The sequence below is a fragment of the Rhinopithecus roxellana genome, chromosome 5, assembly GCF_007565055.1.
Source record: "Rhinopithecus roxellana isolate Shanxi Qingling chromosome 5, ASM756505v1, whole genome shotgun sequence".
Classification (NCBI taxonomy): Eukaryota; Metazoa; Chordata; class Mammalia; order Primates; family Cercopithecidae; genus Rhinopithecus; species Rhinopithecus roxellana.
In genome coordinates, this window is record NC_044553.1 from 148,405,181 (window position 1) to 148,431,297 (window position 26,117).

General features: G+C 39.2%; 1 protein-coding gene across 10 annotated transcripts in view; it reads right to left on the reverse strand.

Annotated features, from left to right (window-relative positions):
* EFCAB11 (EF-hand calcium binding domain 11) overlaps window positions 1-26,117 on the reverse strand; it is a 172,815-nt gene that overhangs the window by 139,424 nt on the left and 7,274 nt on the right. For 8 of the 10 annotated variants that reach the window (XR_004057362.1, XM_030930902.1, XM_010357212.2 and 5 more), the window contains exons 4-5: window positions 9,133-9,234; window positions 8,139-8,229 (exon numbers count right to left, since the gene is read on the reverse strand). Coding sequence is in view for 9 of the 10 variants with exons in the window: in XM_030930902.1 (XP_030786762.1) it covers window positions 8,139-8,229; window positions 9,133-9,234 (193 nt within the window). In the remaining variant the exon portion in view is untranslated. Of the gene's footprint in view, window positions 1-3,019; window positions 3,157-7,161; window positions 7,228-8,138; window positions 8,230-9,132; window positions 9,235-26,117 lie in introns of those variants that run through there. The other 2 variants (XM_030930901.1, XM_030930905.1) reach the window with 2 other exon arrangements.

Genomic DNA, 26,117 nt, shown 5'->3' on the forward strand with positions numbered 1-26,117 from the left:
AGGCTGTTTTGAGCAATTAGAAGTTAAGTAAGAAATGTCTTTCCTCTTTAACACTAATAAAACTTGTGGGAAATTTTGTAGCACTATCTCTTGTTTTCAATGTTCAGAAATCTTCAGTGACTGTAAGGGGTAAACTCTTTAACCTGGCTTTCCAACATCTGGTCCCCTTTCCAAACTCATCTTTCATCAGTCCCAAATTCCTGTGTTTCCCTTGGTGTGGTACTTGTTCTTTTGATTATGTGATGTGCATTTATACTTCATTCTGTTTTGCTTGCCTAGCAGTGCCTTTCCCTACTCTTACCTGTCCAGATTTAAACCATCTTTAAAGGTCCTCCTCAATAAAGCCTTTCTTTCTCTACATTGTATGGTCGTCTTTGCCTAAACGTTGATAGTATTTACTGTTATGTATTTTTTCATTCACTTACTTGATAAATGAAAACACTGTGTTTATGATTATCCCCATAAGTTAGTACAAGTTCTTTGACTTTATGGACTTATATCTGTAATCCCCACTGTCCTTGGCATGTTGCTTTATGCATTGCAGTTAATAAATAATCATTGGTCCATTGCCACTTATTCCAAATACCCAGTGACAGTAAAATTCTATTTTCTTTGTGGTTTAATTTATTTCTCATAAACTAGGAAAGAGTACTTTAAAATGCAGTCAGGAGCTTCATAGCCACATGTGGCTTTGCTTTCCATTTTTCTCTGTCTACGTGTGATTTTCATGAATTAATCTCTGGTGGTCTCTTTTTGCTTTATTTTGGAGGCATTTTCGGTTCATGATTTAGCTTCGGCTGTCATCAGGAAGCTGGCTTAATATTCTTTCTTGACTTTGCCCACCATCAACACCCTGTGGTATTTCTGGCTGGCATTTTTCTCTGCATAGATATGTTTACTTCTCCATGCCTAGGAACCTTCTCCATCTCATTGTAAGCACTGCTATTTGTATATTCCCACCACCTGTCAGTTGGCAAAAAGCTCTGGGAAGCTGCTTTTGCTTCCCAGTCATGGGATGAAATGTGAATGTGCATAAGGTCCATGCCCTGACCCAGCATCCAAGATCCCGAGTGCATAGGCGGATTCCAAATGCTCCCATCATGACCAGAGACATTTAAAGCTGTATCCTGATATTTTTGGTGTAAGAATCCCTTTCTTCACATTACACAAGGGAAGGTCAAAGGATATAGGACATCTAACTCTCCTTTTTTGAATATTAGAAATTGGGTGAAAATAAGAATATCATTGCTTGTTGAATAAGATATTTTCAAAATCAGAGTATTTGTGGGGGCTGGGGCTTAGGAATGCAATTGTAAAAGGGAGTGATGGATATTCTCTTGGCAGAAAAATTATATAGATGTTATATCACAGCCATTATAGAGGTAAGGACTGTCACCACCTTGGGTAAAACAAACTAATAGGCTCTTCTGTTATGCTGATTGAAAGAGTCTTAGAGAGCTGAGGGCCTAAAGGAAAGTGATTTCAGAGAGCATTTATTTTTTCAAGTCATTTGCATCTCTTTTGAAATGTTTGAAATGTTATTTCTCACTATAGTTTTTAGCTTCCTATAATTCCTTTCTGCCAGCAGCCGACTTGTTGAGTATCATTTTCCTGGTCCATCTCTAACAAGAGAAGATTTCCCAGTCATTACTTTGTGCTTCAGAATGATTCTGTATATAATCATGCAGCTTCAATAAGATCACAGTTATTAAAATGAACACCTAATTTAGTGACTATGACTATTGGTCTTTGAGTATCTGCCTGCTTCCGGGTATAGAAAAATCCAAAAAAACACCTAGGAATCATATTTCATTCTTTGTAGCCATACATAGATAACAGTCATCAGCTATACCTTCTGTGTGAGTGGCATGACCAAAGAAGTAGACTTCTTGAGGTCCCAATTTTTATTTCATGAAATTTTGTGTCTTCTCTGCAATGGAAATGCTTTAGTTTTTATTTCAGTGGTTTCGTTTCAAAATTATATTGTCAGAGATTCCCTTTTCTCATTGTCCTCTTGCACATGCTTACAGGATGGCGAGTATGAATGTGTGTTGGCAGCAACTTTTGTATTTTCAGTAAAGACGAGTTTTTTTTGAGACAGAGTCTTGCTCCATCGCCCAGGCTGGACTACAGTGGCATGATCTCGACTCATTGCAACCTCTGCCTCCAAAGTTCAAGCAATTCTTGGGCCTCAGCCTCCTGAGTAGCTGGGATTACAGGTGTGCACCACCATGCTGGGCTAATTTTATTTTATTTTTTAGTAGAGACAGGCTTTCACAATGTTGGCCAGGCTGGTCTCAAGTGATCTGCCCGTCTCGGCCTCCCAAAGTGTTGGATTATAGGCATGAGCCACTGCACCCAACCCGAAAGTTTTAAGTTTCAAACACTGAAAAAAGTCTCAAATTTTGAAATCCAAGTATTAAAGATTTTATGATATCTTTAGACATAACAAATGAGTACCAATTTTGAATTTTTTATATGAGATATCCCTTGGTTTATGAAAGTAACTTGTTCCTCACAACTCTTCTCTTGGTAGAAAACTTGTTTTCATTAATTTATGTGGAAAAAGTTATAATTAGCTTCCCCCAAGCACTCATTTAAAAATAAAATCTGAAAAATCACTGTTTCCCCTAATAAAACAAACGCCTCTATAAAACAAGAGCTGAACATTGATAGGGGAGATACTACAAAATAACAAGATACAGCAAAACAACAAAAGGATATGAGACATCAGCAGACACAGCTCAAGAAAGAAATGTAGGAGAAAAGTAAAACCAAAACAGAAAAAGAAAAATGCCAAATTGGATGCAGTATGAAGGAGAATAGATATTGTTGAAAATACACTAAGAGACATGGTAATATACTAAGAGCAAAGCAAGCAATAAAATAAAAACTAGCAAAAAAACTTAAAAGGACTTCCAATATAAGCATAACCAATGTTTTCAAAGAAAAAGAATGTGACTCAAAAATGTTAGCATTCAATCCATTATGTATTTTTATTCAAATACAGTGACCCAGATAAGCATTTCTGAACATGAAAGACAGTGGGGAATATAATTCCTATGACCCCTACTTGAGGATAAACTTCAGTTAAGCAGAAACCACAGCAAAAGGCCTGGAGACGAGCTTTGAATTCATTCAACTGTAGAGCTACGACTAAATCAAAACAGGAGATTATGATTGCACAACAAAATGTGAATGTTATGAACCCTAATAATATGTTTTCTAAAAAACCACGTTGCTTTCATTAATGATTAAATCACTAAAGTAAACATCACCAGAATACCTAGGCAACAATTCACAAACCTTACAAAATTATGTTAACATTTAGTTCTCACTTTCCGAATTAATCAATGATGCACCAGTGTTTCTATTAAATTATAAAGTGAAATGATTCTTTGATGCCTATGTCCAAGTCTCTTTCTTTGGATTGTTTTTGTTGTTTGGTGGGTTGAACTGCTGTTCTTTGGTTTGTAAAATTAAAGTGTAATGCGGGCAAGTACTTTCGAAAGAGCCTACTCTTGATCTCTAGATATTTCCTTGGGAAGAATCTGGCAGTCACTGAATTGAAGACTATAAAAGCTTCTTTAGTCATTCAAGCCACAGAGGACCCTGGCCTGATTAGAATTCTCCCTTTCTAGCTGCCTTCTTCTAGTGCTTTTCAGAGATCAGCTTTTTTTCTGGACCTGTGTAGTGAATTGTGGACCTGGGTAATGAAACCCATACATGCTGGTTAATTAAGTGAAAAGCTACTCAAGCATCTCAAAAAGTGAACGTCTAACCTTGGAAACATTAAATAATTTTGCATCGCTAACAGCCTCAGCAGCTGTTTTTTATTATTGAAAATTGTTTGCATGACTGAAATAAGGATATGTGTGATATGTTAGATATCTCTATTTCTTTGGCCTACTTCAATTTACACAAACAGGAAATATTTTTTGAGTTCACAACTTCCTTTAATATGTGTTATTCTTTTTTTTTTTTTTTTGAGATGGAGTCTCGCCCTTGTTGCCCAGGCTGAAGTGCAGTGACGCGACCTCGGCTCACTGCAACCTCCACCTCCTGGGTTCAAGCGATTCTACTGCCTCAGCCTCCTGAGTAGCTGGGATTACAGATGCCCACCACCACACCCGGCTAATTCTTGTACTTTTTAGTACAGATGGAGTTTCACCATGTTGGCCAGGCTGGTCTCGAACTCCTGACCTCAGGTGATCTGCCCGCCTCGGCCTCCCAAAGTGCTGGGATTACAGGCACGAGCCAACGTGCCCGATCGTGTTATTCATTATTTAGTCTAATTTTGGGATTGTGATATTATAAAAATACAATTGAGAGTTTAAAAAGCCCATATTCAATCAACAAAGTATCTTCTTTGGCTGTATGTTGCAGTTTCCAAACTGTTTTGGTCTCACAACCCTAGAAAGTACAAAATTTGTGGGCATATATTCCACAACATGAATATACTTATTTATAGAGGAGCACATGTGTTATTATATTAATATACTATGTACATGGTTAAAGTATAGAAATTTCTAAAGAATTAAAGATAAAAATATTTTATTCATTAATGGCAAATAACTTTCTGATGTCACTAGAAATTATTAATAATACTTAACTAGAACAATGTATATTAATATACTTTATTATTTCTGAAAATCTTGGCTTAATCTTTTGTAAGTGAGCAATTTAAAATTCAATTTGTGTTGATACTTGGTTTTAATGGATAGTACAGGTAACCCATGAAAATACATAGATCTAAATGGGAAAAGGTCATCATGCCACTGATTCCATCCTCTGATAATGTAAAGGTTTAGGAATTTGAAAATTTGTTTTTTCTTAAATTATTATTTTGTTGTTAATGCCAACTAAAATTCAGCTAGTAAATGTCCATCTTTCCTGATATCTTGCTATTGAATTATATATATAAGTATATGTTTATATATGTTAATCATATATCATCATATATACAATTATTGATATGTAATTATATATTTATATATAATTATATATAATGAATTATATACAATTATATTAGTTATATAATTACATATTGCATATATATTAAATGCAATTAAATAATTATGTTATAGATTACATATATAATTAAATAATTATATATTACATATATACTTAAATATCTATAATTAATTATATATTACATATATACAATTATATACATTAATAGATATAATTCCAATCATAATTATATATTACATATATAATTCAATATATATAATTATATATAATTCAATAGCTTTAATACATTTTCAAGATATACTCTAACCCATGAAAAGATGGACATACAAATGCGTATATATAGATATACACATTTTTTTTTTTAAGAGATAGGGTCTTGCTCTGTTGCCCAGGCTGGGGTGTAGTGGTGCAACCACGGCTCACTGCAGCCTCAAACTTCTGGGCTCAAGAGATCCTCCCATCTCAGCCTCCCAAGTAGCTAGTAGCTAGGACTACAGGTATATGCCAACATACCTGGCTAATTTTTGCATTTTGTGTAGAGACAGGGTCTATGTTGCCCAGGCTGGTCTTGAACTCTTGGCCTCAAGCAATCCTCCTGCTTTGGCCTCCTAAAGTGCTAGGATTGAACCACCACACCAGGCCAAATTTCTGTTTTTAATAATTGTGTGCTAAAACCACCAACTTTGTAGATTTTTTTTTTTTTTTGAGATGGAGTCGCACTCTGTCACCCAGGCTGGAGTGCAGTGGTGTGATCTCAGCTCACTGCAACCTCCACATCCCAGGTTCAAGTGATTCTCCTGCCTCAGCTTCCCGAGTACCTGGGACTACAGCACATGCTACCATACCCAGCTAATTTTTGTCTTTTTAGTAGAGATGGGGTTTCATTCGCCATGTTGGCCAGGCTGGTCTCGAATTCCTGACCTCAGGTGATCCACCCATCTCGGCCTCCCGAAGTGCAGGGATTACAGGTGTGAGCCACCATGCCTGGCCAGGACATTCCATTTTAAACATACCAAACGTGCAGATATGAATTCTAATAGGTGACATACATTTTCTTTTAAAATAAAGTAACATTTTCAAACATCTATTTCAAAAATGTCCTCCCTATAGCATAGCTTTTCTTCTAAGAAGGTGTTATTTTCTCATTCATCGTTAAAACATTGCCTGAATGGCTATATTTAAATATATTTTTCAGGGGCCGGGCACAGTGGCTCAAGCCTGTAATCCCAGCACTTTGGGAGGCCGAGATGGGCGGATCACAAGGTCAGGAGATCGAGACCATCTTGGCTAACACTGTGAAACCCCGTCTCTACTAAAAAATACAAAAAACTAGCCGGGCGAGGTGGCGGGCGCCTGCAGTCCCAGCTACTCGGGAGGCTGAGGCAGGAGAATGGCATGAACCCGGGAGGCAGAGCTTGCAGTGAGCTGAGATCCGGCCACTGAACTCCAGCCCGGACGACAGAGTGAGACTCCATCTCAAAAAAAAAAAAAATAAATAAATAAATAAATAAAAATAAATAAATAAATATATTTTTCAAAAATCTATATAAGGTAGTATCTACTAAAACCATTTAACACATAAAGTTCATCAAACGTGGACAACTTGTCTTTTTGTAAAAAGAAAATGAGTATCAATTTTTAGTTCCTTTGTTAAAAACAACTTTTGTATGGTAGAAGTATACTGATATTCATTACCTATCTCATCACAAAATACAAAGATGCTACATTTTAAAGGATTTGCTTTTACAAAATCAACTAAGTAATATTTTCCTATGAGCATTTTGTATGCATCTGGCTTTAACTTCTTTGCTCTTCTTCAATAGCTTGCTCAGTAGCTTGCTTGTCAACGATACAGCAAATGAATTTCATATATGTCACTGTTAATGACTGCAAATCTTCATTCAAATAACTTATTTAATAATTTCTATTGAGAAGGGCTGGCTCTGGTCGTATTTCATTAAGTTACTTTTATCCCAAATGGGAACATCTGCGAGATGTCCCCCATTATCCATTCTCTCTCCCTCTTCCTTGGTATCAAAACCTCTATTCGTGGGCACATCATTGCCCAGAGCAAATACTATATTTTCCAAAACGCTTCCCCCTTGCAGCTGTGCATGACCTTGGAACTAAGTTTTGGTCACTGGGTTGTAAGTGGAAAAAATATATATCCTGAAAAGGAGTGCATACCTTCTGCTTTCTTTTTCTCCTAACCAGCTGGAATTCAGATTTGACTGCTGAAACTTAAGCAACCATCTTGAAGCAAGAGGGAGAAGCCAGGTGTTGATACAGCCAGAGCAACAAGAAAAGGGGCAATCTGGATCCTTCCCGACTGTGTGGTCAACATTCATCCCTGGTTTGCCCATGTTTATATGACAGAGAAATGAATTTCTGTATTTTTTGAGTTTCCGTTCTTTTGGGTTTTCTGGCTCTCACTGGTGTGCTGAACGCTAATGAATACACCTGTTAACAGGGTTGATGAAGAGCTCATGCTGGGAGTCAAAGAAGAGACAGCTCTGCTGTGTTCTCACATCAGCATGTGTTTGCACTATTAATGTTACCTTCAATCTGCAATTTCCCAACAGAAACTGCTTTTAAGCCACTTGTCCATTTTGTCAGGATTCGTTCATAAGAACCACATAATATAATCTTTAAATCCACTTTATCAGGTATGTGTGAACAGCAACATGTGTCAGTGGCTTTGAAAGCAAGGGAATGAGGGGGCTACCATCAGGCAACTCTAACTGTTCTCTCCAGACAACTCAAGAACCACATGTAACCTGTGTTTGTCTAAAATACAGATCATGTGAGGACACCAGCGTCCATGCTAAATATTACTAAAGCTTCATTTTCCCTCGGGTCACACGTAAGTATCTGAAGAAGTTATTCTTTCTTCCTATTCCTCTCCTGCCCCTACTCATAAGTGCTTGTATGCACCTGTCTGGTGTGCAAGCGCTCCCCCGACTTTACAGTCCACTGTCAGGGGTGTGGAAGGACTCATAGTTAACTATAGATTTCCCTCCTGGTTCATGACACTATGCTGCAAGAGAAAAATGTTCCTGACTGAAAAATCACAATAAATAAGTGCTTTCCATAAAATCAAAAACATGTAAAAGCACATGGTAAATCAAAAGAGGATGGTGTACAGAAGGATTTTGATGCCTTACCTGAATACTTCAAGAACAGTCCTTTCCGGTAACTTGGGAGCCACCTGCCTAAATGCTTTTTTGAAATCTTCCAAAGTTAAAAATCCACGATCTATTTGAAAACAATAAAAAATAATCACTTACTTTGATAAGACCTATCAACTGTTACTTCAGCCACAACATTTGTGAAAAACTTATTTTAACATATTACTAGGAGAAAAGCAGTAGTTTATGGTTGGTTTCACATATAAGGTAATCTGAGATTGTCTCATCGGAATAATTTGAGATTCTAATAATACTTTCCTTCAGTGCAGTCCCAGCTGTTCTTGAAGGTCACTTCTGGCCCTATCATTTTGCCGATTCTCTCAGTCCCCAGGATAGCACTATATGGAGACATGCACTATAACAGTGGTGTTAGACTTTGAGTCTTTGTGAGTTGCCAAAACAAGGCAGTCTTCAAAATTCATGTCTTTTCCTTTGCTTGGTATTAGAATCATGAAATATTAATATTTAGAAGGAAACCATAAAAGCAGTCAAGACATTGAACCTAGACGCCATGAGTCTTTTCACTCTGTGTATGATCTGTGAGGCCTAGGGGGTCTACAGCCACCCACCCCTCTCAGCCACACCCTATGTGGGAAAACAATTCCATCAATCATATGTAGGTCAGAGCAAGAGTTGATGAAGAAGTCACACAGTCTCCCACACCTCCATAGGTGGCTCATGGCCTGTATCCCCCATGGCCAGTTCTTTTGCGGTCCCCATGACAATCAAGGTACAATATATTAATACAACCATATAACTGTAAATACCACTTCATCCGTGGTAAATGTCAAGAATTTAAAATCACGATGGAGAAAAAAATGTGCACCAATACCTAAGGTAACATCTAACGAATACAGTAATATAATCTTCCAAGTATATTATATATTTGATTTACTGGGTATATAATCCTATTCGCAATCCCTTCATAGCAATTTTTTTTTTTACATCAAAACACGTTAGAGACACTTACAGTATGTGTCAAAGGCTGTGAAGATGTGTCTTACTTCATTCCGATATCGTTGAGCTTCCTTCTTTTTCCTGACAATATTTAAAAACCCCTCGAGTAATATACCTGAAAGTTGGGGAAAGAATAATTTGTCAAAGGTTACTGTCTTTCTCTTTAAGAAAAAATTAAACAGAAATGAACAGTAATAAATATCACAAATAATCCAATTTTATCTTAATTGTGGTGAACAGTATTTACTCAAGATCTGTAAAGTTTCCTGAAGACCTAAAAAGGCATTTTGCTAAATGCTAACATTTAACAGACCCAACACTAGGAAATCAATAGTGAAAATGCAAGACACTTTTAGGGTTCACTGAGCTTTTTCCAGGGGTAAAGAAATGGTGACCTTGAAAAAAGTGTAACAGTCTTCCCTGCAACAGATCTAATAGGCAGCAAACTACTTATTAAACAAGGTCTCATAATTTTTCTTTCCTTATGCTTCTTTGATCCCTTTTTTCCTAGCCAGATGTCACTATGGCAGGTTTTTTTCCAACTGGGAGATCGGGTCAGAGAAGTAGTTTCTTAAAAGTCAATACCAATTGCACACCACAGATAAACGTGGAGAGAATATTACATAAACAATAGAGCTGGCACCATCCCCAGCCCTGGCTGGATACACCCCACAACGTGTGGAGCAGCCTCAGGCTCAGCTTCCTGCGACTCTCATAATAAAAGAGCCCAGCATGATAAAATGAGATTGGATACTGTGCTTACAATGTCTATTAAAATGAATTCTAATGTGATCTTTGTAGTAGGTTTAAAGAGCGAAGCCAAGAATTTAAACATTTTAGTGAACTGAGCTCTACGTATATAAAAAGAGCGGTTCATTTTTATAACTCAAAATTTCCATAAAATAACATTATCACTCTGTTTTAAAAATAGCCTCTAATCATACAATAACCACATGCACATTTTTTCTTTTAGTGAGGTAATACTAAGCTGTATACCTTTTGTAAAATAGTTCCAATCATTTAAAAAAATGTAGAAATGATTTTCTTAATTTCCTACATCTTTATTTATATTTAAAGATTTAAAACTGAAAAAAAAATGTCTTTCTGTTCTTCAGTGATTCCTTTATAACATTTTAGGACCTACTGTGGGCCAGGCACTGTATTAAGCTTTGGAAATTGAGGGAAAAAGAGAATATACGTGATTCCAGTCCCAAGGGAGCTACTGATCTGGTGGGGAAGGCAGTCAATTACACAGGTTTAACTGCAAACACACACCTCAATGCAAACTGTGGCATGGGCAATGAGGGGAAAGACAGGAGGTTGTGAAAAAGATTCACAGGAATCCTCATGTAGACTAGACTCTGGTGAAGGAGAGATCCCTTCAGGGAGGAGATATTTAAGCCAAGACCTAAACCATGAGACAATACCAATGGCCTAGTATTGGGAAGAAGAGCATTGCTGGCAGTAGGAACAGCCTGTGCCGAGGTCGTCGGGTGGCAAGGTGGGAAAATGAAAACAGGCTGTGGTTAGAACAAAGTGAGCCAGAGAGAAGTGATACAAGATGAGGTTGGGGAGAGCAGCAGGGCCAGAAGTCACAGACTCTTGTGGACCACAGTAAATAATTTGGGTTTTATTTAAGCTGCAATAGGAAGTCAACAGAAGGTTTGAATTGGGAAGTTACATGATGTGAGTTTTGAAATATCTTTCTGGCTATTATCTTGATAAAGGGACTGAGGTGGGGGACCAAAAATGTAGAAAGAGAGACCAGTTAGGAGCCTACTGGCAAGACATGTGGTTGCCAGGGTTGCTGGCAGTGGGGATGAGAGGAGTGGAAAGTTTCCAGATATATTTTAGAATCTAAATAACATAGCTTGATGAAGAACTAGATGTGGTGGGTGAGAAAGAAGGAGACGTCAAGAATATCCCATAGATTCTGGCTTGAGGCCGGGCGCGGTGGCTCAAGCCTGTAATCCCAGCACTTTGGGAGGCCGAGACGGGCGGATCACGAGGTCAGGAGATCGAGACCATCCTGGCTAATACGGTGAAACCCCGTCTCTACTAAAAAATACAAAAAACTAGCCGGGCGACGAGGCGGGCGCCTGTAGTCCCAGCTACTGGGGAGGCTGAGACAGGAGAATGGCGTGAACCCGGGAGGCGGAGCTTGCAGTGAGCTGAGAGCTGGCCACTGCACTCCAGCCTGGGCGGCAGAGCAAGACTCCGTCTCAAAAAAAAAAAAAAAAAAAAGATTCTGGCTTGAAGAGCTACTTAAAGAGAGGAGAAAGTCTGGGAGAAGAGCAAAATTGGGGTGAGATGAGGAGTTGCCATTCAGCTGTGTGAAGTGTTCAGTGCTCTGGAGACAACCAAGAGGAGAAGTTCAGGTGACTGGCTGTCTTCTAGGCAACAGGGCATATCTCCCTCACATACCAGAGTGCCTGGCAGGTGCTCAATCGTACGTACTGTAGCAAATTAGCATATGCAGCATTTTTTTCTGTAGTTGTGGGGATACATATTGATGCAGCTCCATTCTTATCTAATCACTCTTGTGACACAGAACATATGCCAGATTGCTAGCTGAGGTTAAAACTGAAGTCTAGCCATGCCATGTGCCCATCAGGTCATATCCATAACTTTAGCTTCAAGAACACCAAAAGCTAGTCAATTAAGTAGCACCTAGAGTAGCTGAAATTCTTGAATAATGTATTTACTGATAATGGCATGTCTTTGGAGACCCTTCAGAAATGTACCCCAGTCTACCTCTCAAGACTTCCTAGTCAACTTCCTGGTGCTTCCCCAAGCCAAGAGGCCCTTTCACACTCCTCACCTTTGCATGTATAAAACACACTGCCTGGAATAATGCACTTTCTCCTTGTTTCTCCTAGGGAACGTTTACATCTCCTTCCAGATGCAACCCAGGCATCATCTCCTATTTGAATGTGTCTCTGATTTCTCTCAGCTGAGTCCTCTTTCTGTGACCCCACAGTGCTCTGTTCATCATGCAATCATAGAAGTGATTAGGATCTATGGTAATTATTTGGCCACATGTCTGCCTGAGACCTGCTGAGGGAAAGCAGTGTATAGTGTTCAAAATTTTATCCCACATTTAACATAATGCCTAGCAGACAGTAGGCATTCATTACATGTTTGCTGAGTAAGTAACATTCAATGAATAATAAACAAGAAGATGTTGTTTAGAGTTTTAGCAAAAAGCATTAAAATGTGTGTGGGTTTTTTTTTTTTTTTTTTTTCCTAGAGACAAGGTCTCGCTCTGTTGCCCAGGCTGGAGTGCAGAGGCTAGTCACAGGCATGGCCACAGCACACTGCAGCCTCAAAATCCTAGCCTCAAGTTATCCTCCACCTCAGTCTCCCCAGTAGCTAGAACTAAAGGCATATGCCACCGTGCTAGGCTTAAAAATGTGTGTTTTAGACCAGGTGTGGTGGCTCACAGCCTATAATCCCAACACTTTGGGAGGCAAAGATGGGCAGAGAGGTTGAAGTCAGGAGTTCCAGACCAGCATGGCCAACACAGGCAAATCTGTCTCTACTAAAAATACAAAAATTAGCCAGGTGCGGTGGCTCACACCTGTAATCCCAGTAATTTGGGAGGCTGAGGCAGGCAAATCACCTGAGGTCAGGAGTTTGAGACCAGCCTGGCCAACATGGCAAAACCTGTCTCTACTAAAAATACAAAAATTAGCCAGGTGTGGCGGCATGCACCTGTAATCCCAGCTACTCGGGGGGGGGGGGGGGGGTGGCGCTGAGGCATAAGAATAGCCTGAACCCAGGAGTTGGAGGTTGCGGCAAGCCGCAATCATGCCACTGCACTCCAGCTTGGATGACAGAGCAAGACTCTGTCTCAAAACAGGAAAAAAACAAAAAACAAAAAAACCCATGTTTTAAATGATCTTATAACTCTGTAAATGAATGCCAAAAAGTAGGTCTCTTTCTATTCACATAGCCAGCAAAATAAACTGTCACTTTGGAAACTCCCATTTCTTAAAACATACGACATAGTAAAAACCAAACAAAATTCAGAGACAACTACATTCATAATATTTGCTCTTATCATTGCATTTGACTTAGAGAAGTGATCAAGGGAAAAAAGCACAATTCCATAGTTTACTGTGTAATTCACAAGGAAAAAAAAGGACCTGAGTGGTGATATCTTTTATATTACTTATTCAGATAACTCATGAGTATTTGGAGCTATGAAGTATTCAGGTCTTTATTTCACAATTTTGTAGGATAAAAACAAATGTTCTTTAGCTTTTACTAGGAGAAAATGTATGTGGATTTAAATTGTATGCCCTATTACCACTTAAAAGGAAAAGCCATCCAATAACACCAATTACTCCATATGTGTAATCAATTTCTTTCACACTATTTTCCCACACAATCATATACTTTATTTCTTAAAGTCCATATTCTAGGGGTTAAACTCATCAAGCATATATTGTGTGAACATTTCCCCTCCCTTCTATGCCCTTAATTGTCTTAGTCTTCCAAGGCAACATTTATCCAAATACAAGCCCCTTCTCTAAAAACCACAGAGGAATTTTTTGTTCAGCTCGGCTCTCATGTTGTAGTAATATGATCCCTTTCCAAAGCCAATACATAATAACATGCTATTCCTGAAGCTCTACAATGAAAACACATTAACGTAAGCTGTATACACCTAGCTCTCTAAATAGCCTAGAAATAGAGTTCCTACTACTAGCTCCACCTGCTGTCACAACATTCAAACCTAAAATTACCACTTCACAAAGGCTTTCAGTAATGCTACTGACATCAGATTTCATACCCAATAAGAAATGTATTACCTGTGTCCCCTCCCACCCCGCCTCCAGAGGAAGAATATGTTCAGAAAATTCTAATTTCATATACAATGTTAAGTCTTTTGTGTACACCATTTCACTACTAACAGTTACTTAAACATACTTTACTGTGGTTACAAATTAGCATCACAATGTTAGGAACCACACAGGTCTATGTGTTTATCTATGTTTATTGTTAATATGTCTGCAGAAGGTATTCAGAAATTGCCTGGGTCATTGGACTCTATCAATAGTTAGCAAACTATTTTTTTTTTTTTTTTAGCTGTAGGAAAGGTTTTTCTTTATATGAAAATGGAAAGTCTCAACTGTAGAGGAGATGAAGGCAGAACTACTTGGTTTGAAGTGGGTGGGCTTCCCATTCTTCCCTATCCAGCAGTGTCTTTTGAATGTGTCCCCAAAGAATCTAGGATTGAGGATCATGGTTTAAAGACCACTGGACCATTGATTTTTTTTTTTTTTTTTTTAAACGGAGTTTCCCTCTGTCACCCAGGCTGGAGTGCAGTGGCCCAATCTCAGCTACCTGCAAGCTCTGCCTCCCAGGTTCACGCCATTCTCCTGCCTCAGCGTCCTGAGTAGCTGGGACTACAGGTACCCACCACCACGCCTGGCTAATTTTTTGTATTTTTAGTAGAGATGGGGTTTCACCGTGTTAGCCAGGATGATCTCGATCTCATGACCCTGTGATCCGCCCACCTCAGCCTCCCAAAATGCTGGGATTACAGGAGTGAGGGACCAATGATCTTTACAAATCCTTCCTAACTCTGCAAGTCCATGCATGTTTTTGTGCAACTGGAAGACATCTCCTTCCATTTTATAAACAATCCTTGGCAAAATGGACTCTCTTCATGTTCTATAAAATATATATACACACACATATATATACACACACATATATACACACATATATACATATATATCTATTTGAGACAGTCTCACTCTGTTGCCAGGTTGGAGTGCAATGGCACAATCTCAACTCACTGCAACCTCCGCCGCCTGTGTTCAAGTGATTCTACTGCCTCAGCCTCCCAAGTAGATGGGATTAAAGGTGCGTGCCACCACACCTGGCTAATTTTTGTATTTTTAGTAGAGATGGGGTTTCACCATATTGGCCAGGCTGGTCTCGAACTCCTGACCTCATGATCTGTCCGCCTCAGTCTCACAAAGTGCTGGGATTACAGGCATGAACCACTGTGCCCGGCCGACATGTACATATTTTTTAGTTTCCAAACTACTTAATAAATGTGATATATATATACACACACACACATATATATATACAAAAAACTATACATAATGGAACTTTCAAGTAAAAAATTCATGTAGTTTTGTTAGACTTTTTGAATATATCTTCCCCTGTGGTGAAAGATGATTACCCTCCTACGAAACTGCTTAAAAACAAACAAGTAGAAAAAAATAACCTTTCTAGTCTCTCTCTGACATACATATCACGATATATATGATATATATGATATATGATATATCACGATATATATGATATATATCACGATATATATCACTATATATGATATATCACGATATATATGATATATATGTCAGAGAGAGACTAGAAAGGTTATTTTTTTCTACTTGTTTGTTTTTAAGCAGTTTCGTAGGAGGGCAATCATCTTTCACCACAGGGGAAGATATATTCAAAAAGTCTAACAAAACTACAGGAATTTTTAACTTGAAAGTTTCATTACATATAGCTTTTTGTGGTTCACAGTTCCAAGCTTCAGGGTCAGTGCACACAGAGAAATCCTGTTGCAAATGAAGGAGTCCAGCATCTGGCTATCATAGTGAGCTCAAATTAGAAACTGCAATAAACCTGGGGAGAGTGAAGGAGAAAACAATAAAAATGGCAAGTTATTTGGACTGTAAGCCTGGTCCTAGATTTAGTAGAAAGGAAGAGTTCATGTTCATTGTGCCACATATTGATTTTTCTAGGAGTTAAAAAACGCTTAAAAATTAGGGTTTAAAAGGATGAAGCAGTCTTTCAAAAGGGATAACGCAAGCCTTCTCTAGTCTGAGACACAAAATTCAGATTATGACTTTTAGGGGCCATGACGGTGAAGAGGTGGGGGAAGGATATAATGTGTTCACACAGAAAGACTGAAAGGATGGTAGGTGAAAGTGACTTCAAAAATAGTGAGTTGTCACCTATGATAAATGAATTCAGAGGACAGTATTTTCTTCCAGTTTACTACAGAAGCGTAGGGAAATAAAGAGAAAATAATCTACCTTAATGGAAGAAATCAAGTTTTACTATATAATTGGGGGGAAAATGAGTAAAAACAGTCAGAGGCCAGGTGTGATGGCTCATGTCTGTAATCCCAGCACTTTGGGAGTCCGAGGCAGGCAGACCACCTGAGGTCAGGAGTTAAAGACCAGCCTGGCCAACATGGTGAAACCTCGTCTCTACTAAAAATACAAAAATTAGCCAGGCGTGGTAGTGCCGCATCTGTAATCCCAGCTACTCGGAAGGCTGAGGCAGGAGAATCACATGTTCACCTCCAGGTTTAAACCTGGGAGGCAGAGGTTGCAGTGAGCCAAGACTGCGCCACTGCACTCCAGCCTGGGCAACAAGAGTGAAACTCCATTTCAAAAAACAAAACAAAACAACAACAAAAACAAATAAACAAAAAACAGTTACAGTAGAATAGACAAATCTGAACCAATAAAATCTTACTTCTGTCAAACCCAGGCAGGAATTGTTACTTTTTTATTATATAAATCTCCTGCTCATAAAGCTTAAAAGGTTCCTCGGTGTTAAACAGCACAAAGTTCTAATACCTTATTCTGGACTTTAAAGCTTCATCCCTCCTTCCATGCACACCAGTTCTTAATCCTTCCCAACTCTCATCATGTCGGCTGACTCGGCTGGACACAATTCATTTATAGTTATCTACTATACTCCTTGCTGTTGCAGAGGTTAAAAAAAAAGGTAAAAATCCAAGGAGAGTGGATTCTGTTAATGGGAGGACTGCATTAACAGCATGACAGCTGATATATTTAGGTATGCAAATCTGAGATGGGAGAGAGATTTGTAAGAGAACAGGGACCGAGGAAGAAGAGATTTCAGACACTGAGGTGGACACCACAGAAGAGGGTCTCTGAAGAACCCTACACAGAGAGCACAGCACCAGCAACAGGAGCAGGAGGTGGGGCCACAACTGGCACCTGCACTGCATTCATTTACCGCCTTTCTCCTTTGCTCCATCACTGCTTCAAATCCCACCCATCCTTCAGCGTGTCCAGCTCCAGGCCCACACCTCCTCTAGGGGGCAGTGCTGCCCTCCTGAACTCTTAGAGGTTTTCCTGCCTGTAATAAACATCTGGCGGTAAAAGAAGTGGCAATATTTCTTTCAGCTTCTCTATCACATAAGATATATACATATTTTTTGGGATGGAGTCTTGCTCTGTCACCCAGGCTGGAGTCCAGTGGCAGGATCTTGGCTCACTGCAACCTCCGCTTCCCGGGGTCAAGCAATTCTCCTGCCTCAGCCTCCCGAGTAGCTGGGATTACAGGCACCCGCCACCATGCCCAGCTAATTTTTGTATTTTTAGTAGAGATGGTGTTTCACCATGTTGGCCAGGCTGGTCTTGAACTCCTGACCTCGTGATCCACTTTCCTCGGCCTCCCAAAGTGCTGGAATTACAGGCTTGAGTCACCGCACCCAGCCCACATAATTTTTTTTTAAATGTCTTTAGGTCAGTGTCTGTGTCTCCTAATTCTTCCCCATCTCTATAGTGAAACATATTCACCATTTTCTAAATAAGTAATTAAATAAACACACGGATGGGTGAATATCTGTAGGAGATCTCACAAAATGCCCCTACGATTATAATATCAAGATAAGGTCACCTTAATGTGTATGCAATTTCCTGATTATAGAAAAGAACTAGGAGGCCAACTGAAATCTGAAATCAACCAAAACCTTTATCCCTGCTATACCTTGGTCTTTGTTCCATAGAAGCCAAAATAAAAAACCATACATAATAGCAGGTGTTTTATGACAGAAACTAAGACCAGAAAAAGGATATTTAAATTTAGAAAAATAATACCTTTAATAGTCAATGTCTGGTGTAGAACAAGCCAGACAAGATATTAATAAATAAAAGCATGCAAGCCAACTGACCATTAACCTAATCATCCACAAATTATTTTTCAGTTGGACCTTACACGGGATAGCAGTCACACAGTCCATAATTACTGTTACGATGAATCAATCTCTTTGATTTTTCCATCATTCAAACTTGAGGGTTAAAAGTAAGTTCCTGGAAAGCTTTTTCAAGTATCAAAGTAGAATATATTCATTAATTTAAAATGGCAATAGTATAAGGAAACAGAAAAGATGCTCAATCTAATCGCTTAGTGAAAACAAAATTCTGAAGTCTTTTTTTCTGGTTTTTAACCTTAGGCATATTTTACATAGATCTGAGATAATAACACGAGACAAATGTATGAGGATTCAGTGGGAAAATGCTCATTCAGTTCTTATTTACAGCTTTTAGCATAAAGAAAAGCCCTGTAAATCTTGGCTGTTGTTATTTATATAGAATGGTCTACAATTTTTCTGGAATAAAGACCATCTGAGATCTGTATACTTGGAACACACAGCCTTTGCCCTTCATAGAATTGCCCTGACATTAAACACTGGTCTACATTGAGAAAAGATGAAGCAACAGCCTTACAAAATTCACTACTGCATTTACTGAACAGCTCGTCTACACTGACATCCGCTCACCAGTCTCTCCTCCATGAGACATCACAGAAGAACTATCCCAGGGCAAGAGGACTTAACGCCTCTCTAGGAAAAGGGTTTTGTTGCATGGACCCTGACTGCAGCCATGCTTGCTCATGTTTTCCTATTTGCCCTGGATGCTAGGTAGTCCAGAACCAAATTTGAAATTAACATCTAACAACTATAGAGAACATGGTGATTTGTGTTTTGTATATTGATTCTACTCCTGACTTTAACTCATTGATTCATAAAGTTCCTTAGGGGAATGAATACTGGCCTCAATTCTGTCACAATTAGGAATATGACCCATGGCACTATTAGAAATCAAAGGAAGGGCTTATCAATTGGTTAAGAGGGTGAGCTAGAGGTCAGACCACATTGGTCGGCTACTTACTAGCTAGCGGTGCCACTCTGGGCAAATTACTTAACCTCGCTGGCTTCTGGATTTATTTATTTTTTTAATTATTAAACTTTTCAGTACTTTTTGTTTTAGAGATACTGGTCTTGCGATGTGCCAAGACTGATCTCAAACTCCTGGGCTCAAGTGATCTTCCCACCACAGCTGGGAATACAGGTGCATACCACCATGAATGGCCAGAATTTTTTAACTTATAAAATGGGGATAATCAGCCAGGCACAGTGGCTCATGCCTGTAATTCCAGGCACTTCGGGAGGCTGAGGTGGGAAGAACACTTGAGTCCAGGAGTTAGAGACCCTGACTCAAAAATAATAACTTAAAATAATAAAATATACTGAAGATACTATGGTTTGGCTGTGGGTCACTACCCTACCCAAATCTCATCTCGAATTGTAATACCTGTCGGGGCAGGGGCCTGGTGGGAGGTGATTGAATCTGGGAGCTGATTTCCCCCTTGTTCTTACCAGATCTGGTTGTTTGAAAGTGTGTGTCAATTTCCCATTCACTCTCTCTCTCTCCTGCCACCATGTGAAGAAGGTCTTTGCTTCACCTTTGCCTTCTGCCTTGATTGTAAGTTTCCTGAGGCCTCCCCAGTCATGTTTCCTGTTAAGTCTATGGAACTGTGGGTCAATTAAACCTCTTTTCTTTATAAATTACTCAGTCTCAGGTAGTTCTTTATAGCAGTGTGAAAATGGGCTAATACAGAGGATAATCATCATATCATAGTTGTATTAAATATAACAATCATTACAGATGAATGTGCTCATCACAGATCTGCAAAATAACTGTTCAGGAAATGATTGCTGTAATTATCTATTATAATAATAATAAATACTGTAAAAGGATTTTGCCAAGTATTTATTATTTTATTATTCCTCTATATCATTTTGTGATTCTTCTCTGAAGCCTAGGTTCCTCATTTTAAAATAAGGACAGATGACTGTTTTCCAGGTCTCTTCTAGTTGCAAGCTTATTCATTCTATACACTTGGAGAAGCTATGAAGTGCATCACAGAGAATGAGGGTTATAATGAAACCCTCTGAAAGAGGTAGCAAGACTGTAAATCAGAACCGACCTCAACTGTGATCTGCCGCTTCCTTTAACAAACGGCTTTTTTTTCTCCTACTCATATATTTCCTTGTTTCAAGCGGCCACAACAGTTTTTGCTTATATTCACTTGCTTGTTAGGTTACAGGCAATTAAAAACATCATTAGCACCTTTCTGCTCCTCACCCTGGCCGCCCGCAAATTCTCCCAGCATGTACACTTCTTCCAGACATTCTACTCTTATTTCTAGTAGCTTTGACTTAACTTTTCACTCTTCTTAATTTTCACAAGGAAATCTCTATTGAAATGACCCACTTTTCAAGAGGGTTAGAAGCCCTTGGGAAGCAGGGCCTGGGCATCCAGGTTTAGGTATAATCCCAAACCCAAAGTGCAGGGTGTCTAGCTTCGGGGCTCTGGCCCTTCCTAAAAGCAGCTGAGTCTGACCTCACCCCGCAAGCTGGGCAGCAACTGGGCCCTGAACAAAGAATCCTGTGGATGGCGTGTCAGAGCCCTGTTCTGAAAAAGAGCAATGGATAGTAGAGGAGAATTCCCAAGTCACAGCTGTATTATAAAGAACTTTGGAAAGTTGATTACCTGAATAAATAGTTGCCAGGAGGCCAAGGCCAGCAATTCAGACTTTTTTTTTTTTTTTTTTTTTTTGAGACAGGGTCTTGCTCTGTCACCCAGGCTGGCGTGCAGTGGCGTGATCATGGCTCACTGCAGTCTCAACCTCCTGGGCTCAAGCAATCCTCTACCTCAGTCCCCTGAGTAGCTGGGACTGGCATGTACCATCAGGCCTGGCTAATTTTTGTAGAGATGGGGTTTCACCATGTTGCCCTAGTTGGTCTCAAACTCCTGGACTCAAGTGATCCATCCACCTTGGCCTCCCAAACTGCTGGGACTACAGGCGTGAGCTACCACACCCGGGCCAATTTCAGTTCTTCAAGATCCAAACATTAAGAAGAGAGATAATACATGTGGAAAAACATTTAATCTGCACATGAGCCCTCTTCCTTCAAGAGAAATACCATGTAAAATTGACTTGTATCAATAATAGGGAAAGAAGAAAAAGCGGATGGTTTGAAATTGGTTTAGTATGGAACAGTTCTAATAGAAAAATTGCATGTTAGCAGCAATCAGAGCTCAGCAGTGATTTCTTGCTAGGATATTTTACTCCTTTTCTTGAATGTTTGTGGTCTTCAGTTTCTCCAAATAAACACACACACACACACACACACACACACACACACACGAGTACAGCTGGGAGAATACAGGTGGGGACTGTATTCTTTCTTCCAGAATCCATACCTCACTGCACATTAGAGAACTAGTTAAGGAAAGAAAACATTCAATGTAAAGTCAAATCCTTAATTCAAAATCAGAGAACATACAGAAGAAAGAAAGTCTATGAGAATAATGAATGTTGAAGTGCCTTCAGCAATAGTCACGCTTGATGTATCAGAAAAGTCACTGTATTAATATTTTTTCATGCTACTGATAAAGACAAGACTGGACGATTTACAAAAGAAAGAGGTTTAATGGACTTACAGTTCCACATGGCTGGGGAGCCCCCACAATCATAGTGGAAGGCAAAGAGGAGCAAGTCATGTCTTACATGAATGGCAGCAGACAAGAGAGAGCTTGTGCAGGGGAACTCCTCTTTTTAAAACCATCAAATCTTGTGAGACTTATTCACTATCACAAGAACAGCATGGGAAACGCCCGCCCCCATTATTCAATTATCTCTCACCGGGTCCCTCCCACAACACGTGGGAATTATGGGAGCTACAAAATGAGATTTGGGTGGGGACACAGCCAATCCATATCAGTAACATAATAGAGAAACATAATATAATGACTAGGGGAAGATCTTCATCCAGAAAGAATAACTCACTGAATATCAGGGAACTCTTAAGAAAGAGAAATATTATCAATGCAAAGAATGTGGGAAATCCTTTTGCCAGAAAACAAAACTCTCTGTAGATTGGAATATTCACAAAAAACCCTAAGAAAAAAGTGTAGAAAAGGCTTTATCAAGAAGTTGTAACTAATGGAACATCAAACATTATTCTGAATACTCTGAAAGTGAAAATTTTCAACAAGAAATTTAAAACCTGGAGCAATTCTATCAAGCTAGGGATTATATCAAGAACATGTTCTCCCAGCAATAATCCTGAAAGTCATATTTTAAATGTGATTCTAAAACTTGTATATAAAGTGTAACAGATTTTGAATCTAAATATTAGTAATCCCGGCCGGGCGCGGTGGCTCAAGCCTGTAATCCCAGCACTTTGGGAGGCCGAGACGGGCGGATCACGAGGTCAGGAGATCGAGACCATCCTGGCTAACACGGTGAAACCCCGTCTCTACTAAAAAAATACAAAAAAAACTAGCCGGGCGAGGTGGCGGGCGCCTGTAGTCCCAGCTACTCGGGAGGCTGAGGCAGGAGAATGGCGTAAACCCGGGAGGCGGAGCTTGCAGTGAGCTGAGATCCGGCCACTGCACTCCAGCCTGGGCGACAGAGCGAGACTCCGTCTCAAAAAAAAATAAAAAATAATAAAAAAATAAAAAAATAAAAAATAAAAAATATTAGTAATCCCTGTTCTCTTTTTTTTTTTTCCACTGCTCAATGTGGGTAGTAGTTTCTCCTTTTTATTGATTACCTCAACAAAATCAGCTTTTAATTTTTTTCTTGTTTGTCCTCTTTTCAATTTCATCAATTTCCATTCCAATCTTTACTATTTCCTTTCCTCCACTTATTTTGGACCTTATTTACTCTTTTTTGTAGTTAAAGGTGGAAGTTAATTAAAGGTAGAAGCTGAGGTCATCAGTTTGAGACATTTATTCTTTCTCAAACATAGAAAGTTGGAGCATTTAGTCCATTTACATTTGCAAACTGTCACAAGAAGAGAAAACCAAACACCGCATGTTCTCACTCATAGGTGGGAACTGAACAATGAGATCACTTGGACTCGGGAAGGGTAACATCACACACTGGGGCCTATCATGGGGAGGGGGAGGGGGGAGAGATTGCATTGGGGAGTTATACATGGTATAAATGATGAATTGATGGGTGCTGACGAGTTGATGGGTGCAGCACACCAACATGGCACAAATATACATATGTAACAAACCTGCACGTTATGCACATGTACCCTAGAACTTAAAGTATAATAAAAAATAAAAATAAAAAAATAAAAAAAGAAAGTTAGGGCTACCACTTTCCAAGTATTGCTTTCAATCCATCCTACAAAATTTGAAATGTGGTCTTTACATTCAATTCAAAATACTTCCTAATTTTTCCCTTTTGATTTTTTTCTTTGACCTATGAGTTATTTAGAAGTATACTATTTATTTGGAACTTTTAAACTTTTATTTGGAACAACTATTTGCAACTTTTCCAGACAGCTTTGCTATTGATTTCTAATATAATTCCATCACAAAGAACATACTTTGTACTTTAAATGTATTGACATATTTAATGGCCCAGAGTATGACCAATTTTATTAAATATACTGTGCAGACTTGAAAAGAATGTGTATTCTGCTGTTGTTGGGTAGAACATTCTATAGATGACAATTAGGTCACACTGGTTGATAGTCAAGTCTCCTATATCCTTATTGATTTTATGTCTACCTGCTTTATTAATCATTGATAGGGGTGTTGCGGCCTCCTACCATGATCATGGATTTGTCCATTTTTCTTTACAGTTTTGTTAGTTTTTTGCTTCATGTATTTTGAATTTCCATTATTAGGGGAATTTTTTTTTTTTTTTTTTGAGACAGAGTCTTGCTATGTCACCCAGGCTGGAGTGTCATGGTGCAATCTGGGCTCACTGCAACCCCCACCTCCTGGGCACAAATAATTGTCGTGCCTCAGCCTCCCAAGTAGCTGGGATTACAGATATGCACCACCATGTTCAGCTAATTTTTTTGTATTTTTTCATAAAGACAGGGTTTCATCATGGTTGGTCTCAAACTCCCGGCCTCAAGTGATCTGGCTGCGTTGGCCTCTCAAAGTGCTGGGATTTCAGGCTTGAGTCATGACACCCAGCCAGGGGCATAAATATTTAATTCCCTTAATGAACTGGCTGTCCTTATCCCTGGTAATATTCCTTCTTCTGAAGTCTACTGCATCTGATACTAACATGCTCACTTTGGCATTCTTTTGGTTAGTGTTCAGTACAGTATATATTTCTAATCTTTTTTGCCCTTATATTTCAAGGGGGCTTCTAGGCAACACAGACTTAGTTTGTACTCGTTTATCTAATTTAACAGTATCTCCCTTTCAATGGGGCTGTTGAGATCATTTACATCTAACTAAAATATTAATAACTGGATTTAAATCTACCATATTGTTTGTTTTCTATTTGTCTATTTCCATCTATTTTTGTTCCCATTTTCTTCCTTCTTTTGAATTAATTAATTTTTGTAAGAGATGAGGTCTCACTCTGTCGCCCAGGCTGGGGTGCTGTGGTGTGATAATGGCTAAGTGCAACCTCAAACTCCTGGGCTCAAGGGATCCTCCTACCTCAGCCTCCCAGGTAGCTAAGATTATAGGCATGTGCCATCATGCCTGGCTATGGTTTTTTTTTTTTGTTTTTTTTGCTTTTTTGTCGAGATAGAGTCTCATACTATGTTGACCAGACTGGTCTTGAACTCCTGGCATCAAACAATCCTCCTGCCTTGGCCTCCCAAAGTGCTGGGATTACAGGTGTGAGTCACCACCAGCAGCCAACTGCTGTCATTTTTAGCTTTGTTCCCATTCACATAATATGTCTTTTTTTTCCCTAGATACACTTACGATTTTTTAACATACTAAAAAAGGAAAGATACTATTAAGGATGTTATTAGATCAACCGACAAAATATAGATGATAAATCAGATAAAACACAGTATCAACCTATATTTATGAACATGATAAGCATACTGTGGTTATGTTCAGTACAGAAGAGAAGGGGATAGTGGTAGAAAGTGCAAAGGAAAAGAAAGATAGGGGTAAAATGTTAACAATGTCAATCTGGGTAAAAGGTGTACCTTATACAAAGAGTAAGCTATTCTCTGTACTAATTTATTTTGAACTTTTTGGAAGTTTTAAATTATGCAAAAAAAGGTGGCCCGGCACAGTGGCTCAAGCCTGTAATCCCAGCACTTTGGGAGGCCGAGACGGACTGATCACGAGCTCAGGAGATCGAGACCATCCTGGCTAAGCCAGTGAAACCCCGTCTCTACTAAAATATACAAAAAATTAGCCGGGCGAGGTGGTGGGCGCCTGTAGTCCCAGCTACTTGGGAGGCTGAGGCAGGAGAATGGCGTAAACCCGGGAGGTGGAGCTTGCAGTGAGCTGAGATCCGGCCATTGCACTCCAGCCTGGGTGACAGAGCGAGACTCCGTCTCAAAAAAAAAAAAAAAAAAAGGTAGTATTTAAAAGGCCAGTCCAACATGCTCTGGATCCTATCCCCTTCCACAATAGGTCTCTTCCCTCCCTCTCTCTCATCTTCTTTCCTCCTCTTCACTAGGTCATTCGGCTAAGCTTGGAAACACATTCTTCCATTTAAATATTAATAATCATAAGCAAACAAAACATCTCTTGATCCACTGCCACTCTGGACTTAACGAAAGACTCATCTACTCACATTGTCACACTTTACCAGTCACTTTCCACTTATCTTCAACCCAGTCTGCCCTCACCACACTTTGAAATGCCTCTTGCTAAAGTCACCAAACACCTCCAGGATACTCATCAGTTATGCCACCTCACCTTTCAGGAGCATTTGATAGTGCTGAGCACACCTTCCTCATTAAAATATCTACTTCTCTTGGTTTTTGATCAAACACTCGATTTTCCTCTTGCCCCCCCATCACTCCTAAGTCTCCTTCACCATTTCTTCCTCTTCCACGTGACTTCTACTGGCTAGAGTTCTTAACATTCTTAGTCCACTCTATCTAAGTGGTCTCAT